General features: G+C 40.7%; 2 protein-coding genes across 3 annotated transcripts in view; one reads left to right on the forward strand and one right to left on the reverse strand.

The window, feature by feature from the left end:
* Positions 1-2,104: 2,104 nt before the first annotated feature.
* Positions 2,105-9,932, reverse strand: LOC109903155 (C-C chemokine receptor type 6-like). Of its 2 annotated transcripts, none has more exons than XM_031788299.1 (4): positions 9,471-9,932; positions 3,996-4,352; positions 3,461-3,871; positions 2,105-3,345 (listed from the first exon to the last, which is right to left on the reverse strand). In XM_031788299.1, the coding sequence occupies exons 2-4, from the start codon at positions 4,341-4,343 to the stop codon at positions 2,971-2,973; spliced, it is 1,134 nt and encodes a 377-aa protein (XP_031644159.1). In that variant the 5' UTR covers positions 4,344-4,352; positions 9,471-9,932; the 3' UTR covers positions 2,105-2,970. The 2 variants fall into 2 exon arrangements, with proteins under 2 accessions (XP_031644159.1, XP_031644158.1); XM_031788298.1 differs by lacking the exon at positions 9,471-9,932 and adding an exon at positions 6,242-6,485.
* Positions 9,933-13,880: 3,948 nt separating this feature from the next.
* LOC109903917 (uncharacterized) overlaps positions 13,881-19,481 on the forward strand; it is a 51,329-nt gene continuing 45,728 nt past the window's right edge. Inside the window, exon 1 of the mRNA XM_020500927.2 lies at positions 13,881-14,421. Coding sequence (XP_020356516.1) covers positions 14,078-14,421 — 344 coding nt within the window. The 5' untranslated portion in view covers positions 13,881-14,077. The remainder of the gene's footprint in view (positions 14,422-19,481) is intronic.

Raw genomic sequence — 19,481 nt, forward strand, 5'->3', positions numbered from 1 at the left:
TATCTTGTCTGAAAATGTTGTGGTTAGGGATGGAGATTTCAGAGTTTTTAGTGGTCTTCCTAAGCCAGGATTCAGACACGGCTAGAACATCTGGGTTGGCAGAGTGTGCTAAAGCAATGAATAAAACAAACTTAGGGTGGAGGCTTCTAATGTTAACATGCATGCAACCAAGGCTATTACGGTTACAAAAGTCATCAAAAGAGAGCGCCTAGGGAATAGGAATGGAGCTAGGCACTGCAGGGCCTGGATTCACCTCTACATCACCAGAGGAACAGAGGAGGAGTAGGATAAGGGTACGGCTAAAAGCTATGAGAATTGATCGTCTGGGACGTCCAGAACAGAGAGTAAAAGAAGGTTTCTGGGGGCGATAAAATAGCTTCAAGGTATAATGTACAGACAAAGGTATGGTAAGATGTGAATACAGAGGAGGTAAACCTAGGCATGAGTGATGATGAGAGAGATATTGTTGATGGAATTTAAATGTTTAAATGAATGATTAGAATATGTGGTGGCAGCGTGGCCTAGTGGTTAGAGTGTTGGACTAGTAACCGGAAGGTTGCGAGTTCAAACCCCTGAGCTGACAAGGTACAAATCTGTCGTTCTGCCCCTGAACAGGCAGTTAACCCACTGTTCCCAGGCCGTCATTGAAAATAAGAATGTGTTCTTAACTGACTTGCCTGGTTAAATAAAGGTAAAAAAATACAAAATAATATTCCACCCTGAAATCATATATTTGTATGAAATTGATTAGAATCATAAAATTATTATTAATGATGTGTATAGATATAGTCAGTGAAATTATAATAAATGTGTAGTTTTAGTCAGAATTAGGGTAAAACAATAGATCTGTACAATATGTCTTTATAGTATCTTAAACACAGGCTGTCTTAACAGAATTCGGTGCCGACCTGGCTAGGGGCCTCTGAGAGATTGGGGAAAGGATGGGAAGTACTTCCCACGGTCTCCCTATCTTGATGGAGGACGGGGAGTGATTCTCACGGCCTCCCCTAATCTTTGTCGGCTGGGTAGTGGGACAGTATGTGCGTAGGATACCTTCTGTTTGTGTGTGAAAGTATGTGCGTAAGGAGTCTGTTTGTGTGCGAAAGTATGTGCGTAAGGAGCTAGTATAAAATGAATGGTTTTGTAAAACGAACCAGCCCTCTCGTGAATAAACATTTTGACTATTTTAGCTGGGCCTCTGTCTGTTTCATTCAACCAGTACCTTACAAATTCTGGTTTGCAGAGCGAGTAGCTGTAAGATCCAGGTATAAATGTCCAGAGCTTGCGGTAGAAATCCGGGGATATGGAGAGCAAATAGGTATGCTCTGGTCTGATTCGCGTTGTACAAAACTGCCGATAGATTTTCGAGCTAAAGGATAGCTGATGACCACCAACCATGGTTAGCTGAATAGTAACGTTAGCCAGTAAACTGGCTAGCTTCTGGCTAGCTTCTGGCTAGCTTCCATATATAATACATATATATATAATATATAATACACTGTGATAGAATCTATACCTCATATAATACACCATATGATTTCACTGATTGTCATGAAAACCTGAAATCAGCCAAAAATACCCTATTCACAATGAGTACGTATCTCAAGCAGCCTAAGGATGCTGTGACTGTCTATATGATTAGATTTTGTTGAAGTGTGTCATCATTAGGGTTTATTAGATGTTTAAGAGCATTACAGGTGGCGTCTGTGACACAAATACTATAGACCTTCTCCTATTATGAATTCATTCCAATTATACCACAGTTGTACAGCTGCGTTGTCGTCTCCACTTTTAGCTTCCCTTCCTCCACTCTATCTATGCCTATTGACTCTGCTCATCCTCGAACGCTTTCATGTGGAAATTTAGTCTGAAGTTGTTTTATTTTCTCTTACCCTCTAATTTTGCTCAAACCAAAACTCTCTTTGTTGTTGAAAAGTGCCTTACCTGAAAAGCTTATAAAGATAACAAAAAACAGGATGTTAAGAAAATAAAGTGGAAGGTCTTAATGTGTCTTGTAGGGATTATGGGCACAGAGAAGGGAGAGTACTATGCTTGCATTTGTAAATACATTATACTGTATTCCAAGGTTCAGGGGAGAGTGGGGTAAGTTGAAGCATTTATTCAATTCAGCAACACTCCGTCAAGGGAAATATAGTATTATTTCTAACAAAGATATCTACATATATTTCAGGATGTTGTGTATCCATGATGTTGTGTATAACCTGAATATGTTAGTTTAACACTTTTGTGGTTACTACATGATTCCATATGTGCTATTTCATAATTGGGATATCTTCACTTTTATTATACAATGTAGAAATAGTACAAATAAAGAAAAACCCTTGAATGAGTAGTTGTGTCCAAACCTTTGACTGGTACTGTATACATATTTTTTAACAATAACAATACAGAACAAAACTTACACATACAAATGGCAACATCACACCTGCTCACACCGCCATCTCCAGCATCACTCTCCACCATATTGCCTCAAACTGCACCATTTTGTATCTTTCCGTAGCCCACACACACTTTCATTTGGAAAGCTCCCCTTTGGCACCAAATTACTTTTACTGAAAGACTGGTTTATGCAAAACATCCCATGGAACTAGTGAATGCTTATTTGTATTTTAGAGTTATTTTTAAGAGAGATGAGATATTTTCTAGACAAATACATTTACTTTAGAGACACATAGTGTCATTGTATTCTATTAGATTGCATCCAGTAAATTTTTATTCTATTGTTTTTATGTTTTAGTAATTCTTGGCTATATTTTGACAAAAAGCAGTATCATGCTGTGAAACAAATTGGTATTGATAAGCAAAGAGGAATATTGGTCATTAGAGCAATTCCAATACATAATTATCAGCATCCATGTTACAAATACCATGTACTGTAGCTACAGCATCAATCAAATGCTCATAACTGGACTTCCTGTAGTTGGAGGCAATCTCAACCTACTCCCATCTTCACATGGTGAACGAGGAGCCAATCTCATTGTTGGATCCGTCAGTGGACTTGCGAGCTGGGATATAGAGGTCAGAGGTCATGCGTGAGGAGCGACCCGAGGGGTAGATGTACTTCCTGCCCAGGCACCACAGATCCACCAGGATCTTCCTGAAGTGGTTCCTGAACTTGACCCCGACGAAGGCGTACAGGATGGGGTTGAGGCAGCAGTGGAGGTAGGCCACACTCCTGGTGGTGGTGAGGGTGGTGAGGATGACCTTCTCCTCCTCACACTCCCTCTGCTGGAACAGAGCCACTGTGTGGTAGAGCAGGGCCATGTTGTAGGGCAAGTGGCACACGATAAAGACCACAACCACAGCTAGGACCACACGCACTGCCTTAAGTGAGAGAAGAAACAACAAGAAACTTAATTGACCCTATAAGAAACATTGACTGTATTCTTATAATTAAACATTCTAATTCTATGACTGGAACTTTGGTGGATACTGGAACCTTGTGCCTCTGGGTGCTGTGGGCCCTCAGGAGGGTCCAGATGATGCTGGCATAACAGAAGACCATGACCAGGATGGGCAGGAAGAACCCCATGGTCATCTGCAGACTGGGTACCAGCACCTTTATCAGCCGGGCGGTCTTGTTACTTTCAAACTGAGCCTGGCACACGGCTATAGTCTCTCCCAACCGGTTGGTCTCCTCAACCCGCTCGTTGTAGATGACTGTGGGGATAGACAGGGCTATGGCCAGAGCCCAGATGGCTGTGCAGATGAGGCGGCTGTAGATCAGGGTCCGGGAGCGGAGGCCGAAGGAGCGCCTGGCCTGGACGATGGAGATGTAGCGGTCTCCACTGATGCAGGCCAGCAGGAGCATGCCACTGTACAGGTTGATGCTGTAGGCTCCTCGTAGGGCCTTAGAGAATGAACAACATATTCTTATAATTCCATGCAATGTTGACATCTGCCTCTGACTTCACTGTAACATGAACGACATTGAAACATCAGGAGCTTTATTAGGAACTGCACCAAGCCCGTACCTTGCAGACCACTGAGCCCATGCTCCAGTCATGCTTCTCATTGTAGATGATGAGTGGCAGGGTCACGATGAACAGCAGATCTGCCACAGCCACGTTCAGAAGGTACACGTCCGTCATGGTCTTGGCTTTCTTGTAGAAGGCATATGTAACAATCACCAACGCATTGCCACAGAGACCGAATGCACAGATGAAGGAATGGACGTAGGTCTGTATGACTATCTCCATATCACGGTTGAGATTCAGGTTACAGATATATTCTGTTCCACTTTCATCAGGATAACCTTCAGTGTAGTCTTTTGGGTCATAATAATCATATTCATCTGTTTGCATCGCATTATGCACCTCCATGTTTATCACCTGTGAAAATAGTAGGCCTTCTATCATGATTTAGTTATTGAATGTCATGATGTACAATCAAGTCCATGACAAAAAGAGAAGATATAAACATCACAGTAACTGTGAACTATTGTCTGTAGCTTCAATGTGACATGTCCTATTTTACACATACAGCAGTGAAAATGTTCAACTGCGGAGTGCAAACCCTATTTACTGAGAAACCAACATGTCTGAGAGCTTGAGGACATCCGTTGGTTGTGAATGACCCCATTTTCTGTTGTAACCGAGAATACATCAAGGCACGTGTAGGTGTTTAACAACTGCATTTGTCTGATCTAAAGCACTGATCAAATCCTTATCAGACCCAAGGCTAGAGATACTAAGACACATTGTACACAGCATCTCACATCTGTTCCCACATCAACACTGATGTGCCTAAAACAGGTCAACATGATGCCAGTGAATCCTGCTTGCAAGCACATCGAGAATCAGCTCCCACACGGTATTAGAAGCCGTAGCACGCGCTCCAGCAGGTGTATCTCACTGATCATCCCTAAAGCCAACACCTCATTTGGCCGCCTTTCGTTCCAGTACTCTGCTGCCTGTGACTGGAACGAATTGCAAAAATCGCTGAAGTTGGAGACTTTTATCTCCCTCACCAACTTCAAACATCAGCTATCTGAGCAGCTAACCGATCGCTGCAGCTGTACATAGTCTATTGGTAAATAGCCCACCCTTTTTCACATACCTCATCCCCATACTGTTTTTATTTATTTACTTTTCTGGTCTTTTGCACACCAATATCTCTACCTGTACATGACCATCTGATCATTCATCACTCCAGTGTTAATCTGCAAAATTGTAATTATTTGCCTACCTCCTCATGCCTTTTGCACACATTGTATATAGACTCCCCCTTTTTTTTCTACTGTGTTATTGACTTGTTAATTGTTTACTCCATGTGTAACTCTTTGTTGTCTGCTCACACTGCTATGCTTTATCTTGGCCAGGTCGCAGTTGCAAATGAGAACTTGTTCTCAACTAGCCTACCTGGTTAAATAAAGGTGAAATAAAAAATAAAATAAAAATGATCATGACTCTCATGAAATCTGTTTGATAAGAATGATAAACATGACCGAAAAGACAAATTGTGCAAAGCATTTGGTAACTACACTATATTACCCAAGTACTGTAGCTATTTATAATGGATAATAGCTGTAGAGATGTACAGTGACATACTGTATGAGTAACAATCTGACTACGGTGAGATATTGTCATGCTACCACTCACATGTTACACATGTGCTATGTTAAAAGACACTTCCGTCTTTCACAATACATCTTCCTGTTCCTGTTCCTATTTAGCTTCCCAACCACACTCTATCTCACCGACAGCCATTTAAACGCAATTAATTGCAAGATTCTCTGTGCTCAGTGTCGTCACAATAGTGCTGATCCACAGTGTGAAGACATTAATCTCTCAATCATCTAAGAACGGTTACGAATGAATGTGCTCATAGTGCTCGAGGATTTGCTCGTGCCTTGGAATGTGATCCTCTTCAAATAATACATGGGCCTTATACAGTATAGAGCTTTTCAAGGACCCAAAATTGCTTTACAACCATAGAAACAAAACAATAATCTGAGCTCTAAACCAGAGGTGGGACCAAGTCACTATTATTCGAGTCACAAGCAAATCACAAGGTCCAAGTCTCAAGTCAAGTCCAAAGTAGAACAGGTCAAGTCCAAGTCGTGCAAATTTTTTCAAGTCGTCTCAATTTTTTTTAAATACATATTTGTGCAATTATTTGTTCAACTACAAATCTTTGTCTATTTATTGAGGCTACCAGACAGCCCTTTTCATTATTTTGTCTACAACACCTTTGGATTATGTAATTGTAAAATATAGACCTTGTAGCAGTGGTAGGGGCCTGTAATCAGCAGAAGGCAGGGCAGGTTGAAGTGCTCAGAGTGTAGATTTATTTCCAGGTCTTGGTGATTGTCACGGCTGTTGGAGAGGACCAAAGTGCAGGGTGGTACGTGTTCACACTCTTATTAATAGAACTGAACACCGATTAACAACACAACGACGAGAACGAACTAAACTGAACCAGTTGTGTCTGATGCAGACGCAAAACAGAAAACAACTACCCACAAACACCAGGGGGGAACAGGCTACCTAAGTATGGTTCTCAATCAGAGACAACGAAGGACAGCTGCCTCTGATTGGGAACCATACCAGGCCAAACACATAGAAAACATAGAAAAACAACATAGAATGCCCATCCCCACTCACGCCCCGACCAAACCAAAATAGAGACATAAAAAGGAACTAAGGTCAGGGTGTGACAGTGATCCATTGGGGAAAGTGTCATATTATACAAAATATACAAGTAGATTTAGCAAATATTCACGGATATACACGGACAATAGCCCAAAATAAATAACCTCTGTGTCAGGCTTAACCTGTCCTATCTGAACAGACACAGGTAGAGGGCAAGACCGCACAGCCTCCCCTTGAGACCGCACAGCCTCTGTCTAACAGAAGCTCAAACAGGTAGCCTACACACACTGAGTGTTCAAAACATTACGAACACCATCCTAATATTTAGTTGCACCCCCTTTTCCCCTTAGAACAGCCTCAATTTCTCAGGGCATGGACTCTACAGTACAAGCTGTCAAAAGCGTTCCACAGGGATGCTGGCCCATGTTGATTCCAATGCATTCAACAGTTGTGTCAGGTTGGCTGGATGTCCATTGGGTGGTGGACCATTCTTGATACACACGGGGAACTGTTGAACGTGAAAAACCCAGCAGCGTTGCAGTTCTTGACACACTCAAACTGGTGCGCCTGGCACCTACTACCATACCCAGTTCAAAGGCACTTAAATCTTTTGTCTTTTTATTTATAATATTATTTTTTTCAGGGGGTGGCTCAGCATTAACATTGCAGATAGTTCCATCAATGTAATTGTCTGCATCATTTCCAATCCCCAATATATTTTTGGGGTAAATATATCAATATACATACATACATACACATACCCATATATATATATATATATATATATATATATATATATATATATATATATATTTATATATATATATATATAAACATTCATACACATATATATACATACATACACATACACACTTTTTTAAGAATCCACCTTTATTATTCCTAGCAAAGCCTACTACCCTTCCCCCAATTGGTGTAAACTAGTAAACAATAACACTTAGGCTTCTACCTTCAGTTTATACATACTATACACATTTTACAGACACAATCTATATTTTGTTTGTTTTTAGTCCGTCCTCTATTTCTGATGTCCATCCAGTTTGATTTCTATTTGTAACTGTGCTATTTCACAACATTTCTGAACCTATATACATTTTACAGACCCCGTATGTTTTACATTGGTTATCTTGTTATTATTAGTCCCACCCTTCAGCTCCATTCAACCCCTCCCATCTATCTCTCAACACCATCCATTTTGGATTTCTATTTTCAATATATTTTTCGACTGTGCTTCAGAAAAGTACTGAACCTTTCTATTCTCATAGCTTCTACAGATTGTAAATTAAAGATACATTTTTTTGCTAAAGTAATTATTATATTATTGATCGATTGACTATGACTTTCCAATCACCCAGTATTGCTATCTGCAGCGTTAGTTCTAGGTAAATGTTGCAATTCTTCAGTCATTCCTGGAGCTGTGACCAAAAAACGAGCTACGTATGGACAGTACCAAAATAAATGATCTAATGACTGTACCTCCTCGCAGCAAAATCTGCAGAGCTGGGAAGATTGTATCCCCCATATATATAACATTCTATTGGTTGCAAGAATTTTGTATAATCATTTTAATTAAAACATTTTGAATCCAGCGTCGTTTTGCGTGTTTAATTCATAAACCATGTGCCATGGAATCGGTACGTCGAAAATCTCTTCCCAACTATTTAGCCATTTATATGGCACAGCTGTACAGTTTTTGGTCCTTAAATGAAATTGGTATATATTTTTTATTTATCACAATTTTCTTTAACCATTTTTGGTCTTTAATGCAGGGCCGACAGACAAGTTCCTTACTTTTTCCCCTTCCACTTGGTAATGCTGCAATTAGTCGGTTGCAATTTTGGGTAGAGCAAACATTTCGATATGTCTGTGTTAGCTGACATAACTCCACCAGTCCTATTTATGATATCATTTACAGAAATTATATATATTTTTAATGATCGAAAAAAATACGTTTTATGAATAAGTATATTTGTTTTATTTGTTATGTCTTTTCAGGTGTATTAAACTGAAATTGCAACCAACTTTCTAAGGATTGTTAAAAAAAAAATATTAATGGAATGTGAGCAGTTGTATCTGAATAAAGGGAAAAAGGCCATTGTTGAACATGGGGTGAGATATTCTTACTAATTTACTAGAGAACCATTTTGGATGCAAGTATAACTTTTGTATGACTGATGCCTTTACTGAGAGGTCGAATGTTTTAATATTTAATATGTTCTGCTATCTGAATTCATGTTCGTTATATAAATAGGCCATTTTAATTTTGTCTGGCTTGCCATTTCAAATAAAATTGAATATTTTTGGTTCATATAATTTAAAAAGCAGGTCACTAGGTGTAGGCAAAACCTTAATCAAATAGGTTAACTGTGATATGACTAAAAAGTTAATCAGGGTGTTTTTCCACAGACAGGTATTTTCCTTTCTATGGTAGCAAGATCTTATATATTTTTGCTAACTTTCTATTAAAATGTATTGGAGTGAGATCATTTCTTTCTTCTGGGATATGTATGTACATCTTTTGTCTTGATGGTTCACCACCCTCTGGCACACATACACAATCCATGTCTCAATTGTCTGCCTCAAAGCTTGGGGTGTCCCGGATTTACGTACAGAATAATATGAAATGCTCTGAGACCAGGTTGCAGGCTCAAGGAAGGGAACGCCTGTAGTGTGTCAGTGTATGAGTCAGCGAACAGGTGTTGTGCATGTGTGTGTGAGAAATAACACTATTTTGGTTTGTCAAAGGTTTTACAAGCCTCATTCATTACTAGACATTATTTCCGATGTAACTAAGAACCAGTTTATTTCAAATACTCTTCATAAGTTATCAGTACATACCTGTAGACAAGCCCTTGAGAGGACAGGTTGCTGGGATACAAAACAGTTGATGAAAAATGTTCTGGTCAGGTTAAGCCCAAAATTTAGCTTTCTAAATCTAATCAGGCAAAGCCTGGTCAATCCTGTAAGCTAGGATGCCCAGATATATTAACTTGATTTGAGAGTACTCCTGTTAGGCTATTGTCTCGGATATCCCAGACATCGGAGCAATGTATGCTAGCGTTGGTATATTACCTGATGCAACGGTCTGTGTACAGAGACTAATTTGGCTACCTTATGATCTCTGCAGACAGAAGTTACTGTGTGTGGGGGTCAGGATCGAGAGGTTCAGTGTGGTTGGCTGTGTCTCTCCTGGGAGGTGGAAACCTCACGGTGTCACAGCTACTAGCTTCTGCACAGATGATCTTATCTCTGCTTATCTGTTCTCTCTTTTTTGATCTCATGCCTGCATATCTACATCTCGCCTGTGTTCAAAGACACATAGGCTTTTATGTAATGCCTACACACACCCACAGACATCTTCAAATTCAGATCAAACTTTCAATTGGTAGTTTGAGCATTTTCAGTTGCACATGAAAATGAATTGACATTTGAATTGACATACATTAACCCTTAGGCCCAACATTCTAGGCATAAGGTCTAAAAGGATATGATGGGAATAGGCACTGTGACAATAGCTTCACCTTGCCCTCTGACAGGCTCAATAGAGTTTTTACCACCTTGCTTGTACTAATAGTACTAACCTCTTAGATGTTAAGTCGTCTATTTGGGAGATTTTGAGTGGTTCTGGACCGGTTCTGACTGATATTTCGGTGTGCAATGCACTCTGTGAACTTCATAGGGTCCAGTGCCTTACAGCAGTGGTTCTCGAACCTCTTCTCAGGGAACCCCAGATGTTTCACAATGTTGTTGTAGCCCTGAAGTAGCTCAACTGATTCACATAGTCAAGGGCTTGACAAATTGAATTATGTGCTATCTGTGGAATAAATCAAATACATGAAATATCTGGGGGTCGTTGAGTAAAGGTTTGAGAACCACCGCCTAATAGTGCCAGAAGAACTCATCTGTCTGCACTCCGCTACCACTCTGTCTGCAGAGAAGACTTGAAGTGTCAGGTTTCACAGCCATAGGGAGCGATGTGTCCAGTGGCGACCCGTAATTCAGGGCAGGTGGGGCAGAGCCCCACTTGTCTTGAGCTCCACATTTTTAGCAATGAATAAATATATATAAATATATTTATTTTTTGGGGCTTCCCTGTTTTGCATGTTATTTTGGCATTATTACGTGTCACATATCATTTGCAGACAATGTAAAAAATATATATCATTGAGTTAATAAAGCCGCATACAAACATGGTCTCTTTTTTGTTTTATTGAGTAAGGCAGCTCCAAAATGCAGGTGTTTCAGCCCAACTCAGTGCTTTCTATGTTGGTGGGACGAGCCAGCAAAAAATTGGAGCATTGCGCCGTGATTGGCTCAATGTTCTGTCACTCATGGGAACACTAAGTTGCCACCAAGTTTATATCCTTAGTAAAGGTAGGCATCCAAAATTTCCGCCCTTTGGATCCTGCCATAGAGTAATATTATTAAGTCTTCTTCCAGGAAGGCTCAAGGTCATTGACCACAGATAAAATGACGTAAAATCAAGTTATACGTACAGTAGCTTTGATTGGACTGATCATGTCAACATCTTACTTTCAAAGTCTTAGCTTGCAGTCATCATCATGAATCAAGTTGACAATCTCCTGGGAAATCCTTTTTAATCCTTGTCATATGAAGAGAAATAATGAAGAGGAATTATAGATAAAACGTATCGGTGCTCATCGGCCATTGGACATAAAGATTGCACAACAAGTTGGAAATCGCAAATTCAACAACTATTATAATGTAATACAAGCATGAAAACATAATCTTGCAATTTTCCATGACAAATGCTAGACTTTGATGATAACGTTTGATGCCAAAATTTGCCCACAAAGGACCACCGCGCCACCTTCATGTTTAAGTGAGCATATCACAAGCCAAGGTGAGTCCAAAAATGTATTGTATGCTGCTGCATAAATGATGTGATATGCAAGGGAGATATGTATACTATAGCTAAGACAGTAATACTAAGTGTATGTTGTGTAGTAAGCTGTTTGTAGCACATGTGCCTCACCCTAATAATTTGGTCTATTTTCACCTCCTAATTTCACCTAGCGTTACTGTTCTGACTCTGTGGTGCTGCACATGTACTGTAGTCTATAACCTGTTTTTGAGAAATGTCATCATCTAATATTGTAAGAGGTTTTATTCAAATCAAATCAAATGTATTTATATAGCCCTTCATACATCAGCTGATATCTCAAAGTGCTGTATAGAAACCCAGCCTAAAAACCCAAACAGCAAGCAATGCAGGTGTAGAAGCACGGTGGCTAAGAAAAACTCCCTAGAAAGGCCAAAACCTAGGAAGAAACCTAGAGAGGAACCAGGCTATGTGGGGTGGCCAGTCCTCTTCTGGCTGTGCCGGGTGGAGATTGTAACAGAACATGGCCAAGATGTTAAAATGTTCATAAATGACCAGCATGGTCAAATAATAATAATCACAGGCAGAACAGTTGAAACTGGAGCAGGAGCACGGCCAGGTGGACTGGGGACAGCAAGGAGTCATCATGTCAGGTAGTCCTGAGGCATGGTCCTAGGGCTCAGGTACACCGAGAGAGAGAAAGAAAGAGAGAAAGAGAGAATTAGAGAGAGCATACTTAAATTCACACAGGACACCGGATAGGACATGAGAAGTACTCCAGATATAACAAACTGACCATAGCCCCCCGACACATAAACTACTGGAGGCTGAGACAGGAGGGGTCAGGAGACACTGTGGCTCCATCCGAGGACTCCCCCCGACAGTGCCAAACGGGAAGGATATAACCCCACCCACTTTGCCAAAGCACAGCCCCCACACCACTAGAGGGATATCTTCAACCACCAACTTACCATCCGGAGACAAGGCCGAGTATAGCCCACAAAGTTCCCCGCACGGCACAACCCAAGGGGGGGGGGGGGGGGGGGGCGCCAACCCACAAAGCTGTCTGCTTATATGCCCCCTTTATTTATCCTACGGTTCTGACTTGGTGTACAGGGAAAAAACTGTAAGAGCAGCACATGTTCTGCATTTTGTCGCTGTACATTTCAAAAGTGCTGTAGATCGCTCATTAATGTCTTAATCTAAATGACGGAATGCCTCTTATCTGCTCATCGTTCCCTTATGCCATAGTTTGTACATCTCAATTGTCAGTAGAAACCACATTTGTTTATGCAAGTCAGCCATGTCAGCTTTGTTTAAAAAAAGGCAATAAACAAGGCTGAATTAATTGTTTTGCTGCCAGACAAGGTTCTGCTGATAGCCAGGTGTAGCAGTGGTAAGGATTCACTCCATTGTGCTGGAAGGAAAGCTCTGCTATTGGGGACAGCTTTATGTAGGCCCTAACAGTTTGTGGGCACCGCTTGTCGCCGTTATAGTGCAATTAATGTATTGTTTAGTGTTGTGTTGTGTAGTGTAGTGTCTTTGCTGGCATGCATCTAAAACAAATATGGAAACTTTGCCCCACCAAGATTTACATGCTAAAATCGCCACTGAATGTGTCACATTTTCTGGCCTATTGATTTCCTCTGCCTCTGAGCGACAGAGCCCAGGCAAGGAGATGGCATTTTAAATCCTCCCCTAAAGTGAATAGGGTTGGGGGTAGAGGTCGATTTGGATTGTTTCATGCCATTGTAGTTCGTGGGGATGAGAAACTGGTCCTCTGGTTCTTCCAGATCTCAATTGTATTCTGCCATGTGAATAAATATATCAATTTGATCTTGAACATTCCAAATATGGCCAGCAGGGAGGGCCAACATGCATAAAATGCAACTATTGAGAAAGGTTTTGCCCAGTAATTTGGCTATTATGCCACAAAATGCCCACTTAACACAGTTTGGATGTATATAGCATAGCCTACATTTTTATGTGAGACACATAGTATACCATTCTTGTCCAAATCAAACACCCTTTAAACTGAAATATTTTGGTATTGTATTGGCATAGGCCTACAAGTAAAGGACAAAAGGCTTTGGACAAAAAAAGTTTAGCCTACTATTTGCAATATTGTCAGATATGTGGATACAGCTCTGCTTGAGCAATGTGTGATTCATGTACGAAAATGAATCATCATAATTATTTTTGGTTTTGTATACAATGACGTATCTATACATCATTGGTTATCACTGTGACAAATATGAGCACCCTTTACCTGTAGCTGACGGTGGCTCTGAAAGTGAACAAAAGAAAGGCTACCTGTGTGCTGGAACCCTTTTCGAAACCGGAAGACGACACTCCGCAGTTTAGGAGTTAAGAGATTTAGGAGTTCCACTGAGACAGACTTTAATCACCTGCGCTCCCTGCGCATTTGCAAATGCGCTCTTGGCCACTTGGCATGCGTTTAAAAAAAAATCTTGCTATAGCTTGCAAATAGTCTGCGTGGATCGGTTCAATCAACTTTTTGTGTTTCTTATTTCTATTTCTGTATAATATTTTCAATTCAATGTATTATCGATTTAATTGAAAAGCATAATTTCGGGCAACCATGAGTAAATCTGGAACATTTAAAATAAATAATTTGTTTCATAAAACAAAGTCACTGGATAAAGTAAACAAGGACGGAGGAAAGAATACATTTATAGATGCAACTTCATATGTAGATGGAGAGCCTTCAAGCCCTTTGCGGTCGAGTCGCGGACTTGTCAGCCCCAAAGATGGGACGTTTCCCGGTGATATTCTACCTGCAAGCCCGCCGAGCGAGGAGAAAAAGAAGAAGAAACGGTTCCTGTCCTTTAGGCTCAAGAAGAAACGCTCCAAGGACTCAGGGAGCATCGACGACCCATTGTTCTGTACCGGTGCCGACGAGCTCGACAGCTTCAGCAGTAACATGTAAATTATAATCTTTATGAAAATTTGTGGGGACTGGGGTAGGCCTATTATCACCTTGATTTGTTGAACAGGCTACACTGTTTATGTAGGTAGCCTAGCTCTCGCACTTAAAGGTAAGACATAAAATAGATAGGCAAACCTATCCTAATTTACCCCAATGTTTCATGCCATTATGACAGAATGGATGACATATCTTACCCTGCAGTGCTACCTGTATTGATACCTGTCAGTGCCAGCTTGGTGCTCAAATGTAGGCCACAATTTAGGTTATGATACAGGTAGGCCTACCTCAGGCAGAGTTATACTTCTGACAACAAAGCAAATTTACTGATTTTAACAGTATGATTATTTGCCTTAAAGCTCACCTCCATATTCAATAATAGGGGATTTTATTGAAAAACAGGCTATTTGCAATAAGAGATATGATTAAGAATATATTTAAATCAATAAGGCCTGAGATGGTGTAGTATATTGCCAATATACCAAGGCTAAGGGCTGTTCTTAAGCACAACGCAAGCACGACGCAACATAGAGTGCCTGGATACAGGCCCTAGCCGTGGTATAATGGCCATATTCCACAAACCCCTGAGGTGCTGTATTGCTATTATAAACTGGTTAACAACGTAATTAAAAATAAATGTTTTGTCATACCTTTGGTATACGGTCTGATATACCACAGCTGTCAGTCAATCAGCATTCAGGGCTCGAACCACCCAGTTTACAATATGTTTTAAATCCCTGGATAGTTGTCACAGATCCTCTATTGACTGACTGTCTTGTATGGGCTGCAATTATTATAAGAACTGGCTACTTTAATGTATAAATGCATCATAATCTGCAGTGTTACAACAGCTATTGTGTGTGTGTGTGTGTGTGTGTGTGTCTGTGTGTGTGTGTGTGTGTGTTGCATTGGTTAGCAATGTTGTTGGGATTGGCTACTGGATTTCAACAGAAATGGGCCTATCTGATATGATGCGCTGGATAAAGCGTGAATTCTTGCCAACTGCTTAATTTTCACACAAAACAATGAGTCATGAGGAGTTGGCAAGATAGCACAAGCATATCTGGGATCAGGCCAGGTAATATGCAGTTAGGGTTTAATTCTCCACCTGCACTCTCCCATTTGTACTCTCATAAAGATAAAGTGAGCTCCTCAAATACTTACTGTATGTGCATATTATAGTATAATAGATTACAGTCCCAGTTAATCCTGTATTTCAGTCAGGCCTACAATACATAACAACTCTATGGTATTCCAGGTAATATATAGCTAATAATATAGCTAATACTGTGACAAACCACCACTAGACCAGACATATGTTTCTCCAGTTAAACTCATTCCTCCAATTATGGTCTCACATGTATTACTGCACTTGAGGTGTTTGTCGACTGAATGCGTTTTTGATGTATTCATGTCGTTCTAAACGCAAAGCAGAGTGTATCTTTTCCCTTGTGGCAGTTTGCATAGGTAAACTAGTGAGGTGTCGAGTTCCTGCTCACCTAGTCTGCTCAGGTTTTGCTCAGGTTTTGGTCACTATTTGAAGGGAGACAAGTTTGATCTGAAGTTTGGGTCGTGATCGACATCCTTCCATCTGTGCAACGTAATGGGGAATTTACCAGCAAGCAGCAGTATAACAATGGGAAAGGCAATACCAAGGTGTGAGAAGGGTAACGGGGTAAATTAGGTGAACATTTAAATGGGAAGCTTATGTTAATCCAGGGTTATCCAACCATCTTCCTGGAGAGCAATCCTCCTGTAGGTTTTTACTCCAACCCTGGTTGTAGATATCCTGATTCAGTTTATGCTCCAGCTAATGAGAATCAGTTAGATTCACTCCATCCTGCTAGATTAGGGTTGGAGTGAAAAACCTAGAAGACAGTGGCTCTCACGGAACAGGGTTGGATAGCCCTGTGTTAAACTGTGTTTTATTGTTTGTTTGATCTTAAATAGTTTGGGTGGATTTAAGTGTCCAGTCTGTCATTTTTAACAGCCTGGATGGGGTTGAGGAAATGTGTCTCAATGTGTTTTGAAGCCATACATGGTTTATCACGTGACATAAACAGCCATGACATCTGCTAATTGTTCATGGCGGTTATTTCATGATTATGCCATCCTTAAGGCGGCGGTAATGTTTTCGGGTAAAGTGTGACCGACACAACGTGGAGTGCCTGGACACAGCCTTTAGCCGTGGTATATCGGCCATATATCACAAACCCAGAGGAGCCTTATTGCCATGATTAACTTGTTACAAATGTAATTAGAGCAGTACAAATACATGTTTTGTCATACCCGTGGTATACAGTCTGATATACCACAGCTTTCATGGAATCAGCATTCAGGGCTCGAACCACCCAGTTTATAATATTCAAAAATCAATGGGCACCGTATATCATTGAAATGACCATTGAACACGAACAGCATATAGTCACTGTCACACTTGCATCTATGCAACCTGGATGTCTGTGTTACTATGTGGTGTAAATACTATTACTTTCAGAAAGCTATAGACTATCCTCATGGCTATGCAAGTGTACTGCACATGTTTTTCATTATAAACCAAACTCCATAACACACCCCAACAACTCTCCCTACTAGATGATGACAGTCAACCATAACCTAACTGGGTTCCACTGTCAGACAGATACATTAGAAACCCTTATGGTGGGACTCTCACGAACGTTGTGCTATCCAGTGTAACTTGCCTGGCAAGTGTGCATGCGTTAATTCAGAGAAAGTGTTGTTTCCTTATACACGTTTGATGTTTTAGCATTGAACTTTGACTAGTGACTTATCCGGTGTGATGATGATGATGTAGTGTGGATCATGTACTAGGCTGAGTAGGTGGCCTGGCCAGCCCTACATCATATTTGAATAGTGGATCAGAAACCTGTTGCACCCGTAGGACCATGCAGTGCAATCCTATCAACCTGAGCTCAGTAATGTGTGATCCCTGCAGGCCTGACAGGGAGGAATATGACTCACGCGCAGAAACGCAGGCACACACGCACTCGTTCAGCAAATTACATTTGAGACAGAAGACGTTTTCAGAGTCCCTGTAAATGTACACTAACAGATCCTATCTGTTCTTGAGGTTAGAGGAGAGCTGCTGTAACTTTTCACCAGTTTGTGACTGTCATCACAGACTGTCTGGTGGACTTACGTTCTGTCCTGTGTTTGTTTGTTCATCGTAGGTCAAAGAAACACAGACCATTCAGTTTACGTACAGTAACATAGCTTTGTTCAGATATGTTTTCAGAGATATGCTTTAAAAATCCTAAACCTTCTACCATACTCTGTCAACAACACCCCTATACAAACAAACCTATTTATAGTACCCTAGTACTGTTCTGTATTCTCACTCATCAGGTATAAGTGTCACAATCGTTTTTTTATCCACTTTGAATGGCACTTGGGCTCAAAACAGTTGTCAATGCAAGGTTTCAAATGGTCCTCAGCTGAAATTCTATACAAGGCAGTTATAGGAACGGGATATGTAATGATTTTGGATTGTAGCACAGTTGCCAGACCGAAAGCCAGAAAGGTATAGCTCGTGGCTCCAGCATGCTTGAATGTATGGTTTTGGATTACCAAAGACATGTCACATACTATACCAGTGCACTATGCCACAGGCCCTCATGCATCCACCCAAATGTTAGCATCATTAACTTAATAATCCATGCCCTTCAGTGGTTCCACTATCATTTCATCAACAAAACAAGCACCCTTTCATTTTTCTGCCCACCCATACTGGAATTATACGACCGAACACCAATCCAAAACAGAGTGCCACACACTCATAATGTTGAATAGTGGGAAGGGATGTATCCGTTTTAGATGTGACACATATAGTCCGTTTGCACAGTTTGACCAAACATTCACGGCCTTACTGCTTAGATAAGTGATCTGCTTATCATACTATAGAACTGATGGATTGCTTTCAGTAATGTACTGTAAATGGTGTCTTGTGACAGAAAGGGGACACTCTGATTGTGGTGCAGTTGCTTTCTTTCTGTGCTTTGTGAATTTTGAGTTACGGCATCTTGTTTATGTCCCTGTCTTTTATATTTCCAAGCCTGCGGCTAATTGGAATTGAACCAGTACTGCACTGTGTATCCCAGTTGAAGTTTTGGACAGACGTAACATGCTCCCCCAGCATGCTTGCTTCACTGACACAATGGCATTATATCAAAGCTTCTGGTTATGAGCGATGTTCCCTCAAGTTGTTTTGGCACTGAGCAAATTTCAGGTCTTCTGAGCGCAAACTCGAACGTTGTGAATATTCTATGCAACTTCCAGCTTGCGTTTAGTGTGAACACTGATGCTGTACCCACTTTAAGTTACAGTTTCAGACAGTGGTCAAGTAGGCTACTGTGGATGATTATAATGTAGGCCTACCAGAGTGGCCTAAATAGCATCAAAAACAATGGAGAAAATGCATCCCATAACATGGAAATAGCCGTTCTATCATTCAGCCTACAGTAGCAGCCAATGTGTGGTGTTAAATGTAGGCCTACATTCCATGAGACTTTTGAAAAAAAAAAACATGCAGGGCTTGACATGAACCTGTTTATCCACTTGTCCTTCAGACAAGGAGGTAACTGGAAATTTAGTTGTGTTTGATGCAAGAAACCACTTTACAAAATAGAACGGATTATTATTCCCATACAATTATAACAGAGAATCAGACAAATTATGCTACCCTCTGCCTATTGGCTACTTAGCTTATTCAAGCCTGTCTCAAAATACAACACTGCCCCTTTAAGACAAAAAAAGCTCTTTACCTGACTTGTTTTAAAAAAATGGCTAGAAATGCTCATGTTTTGTGCTCCTGTAGGAAGCATTCTCTCCACCATTGCTGACTACAAATTATCTATAACTGGGCTAAAAATGCTACATGCAGCTCTCGCTTTGGTCTCAAAACAAGCGCATTTACTCACGACCGCTCATGCTGTAAACACAGCCCATTTCAAAGTGAATGGCACAGATGCATTATGGCAATGGTCTATTTGCATAGGCCTACTGCTGTTATGGCGCAACGGTCTGTGTAGAGAACAGGACT

This window comes from Oncorhynchus kisutch, linkage group LG14, assembly GCF_002021735.2.
Source record: "Oncorhynchus kisutch isolate 150728-3 linkage group LG14, Okis_V2, whole genome shotgun sequence".
Taxonomy (NCBI): Eukaryota; Metazoa; Chordata; class Actinopteri; order Salmoniformes; family Salmonidae; genus Oncorhynchus; species Oncorhynchus kisutch.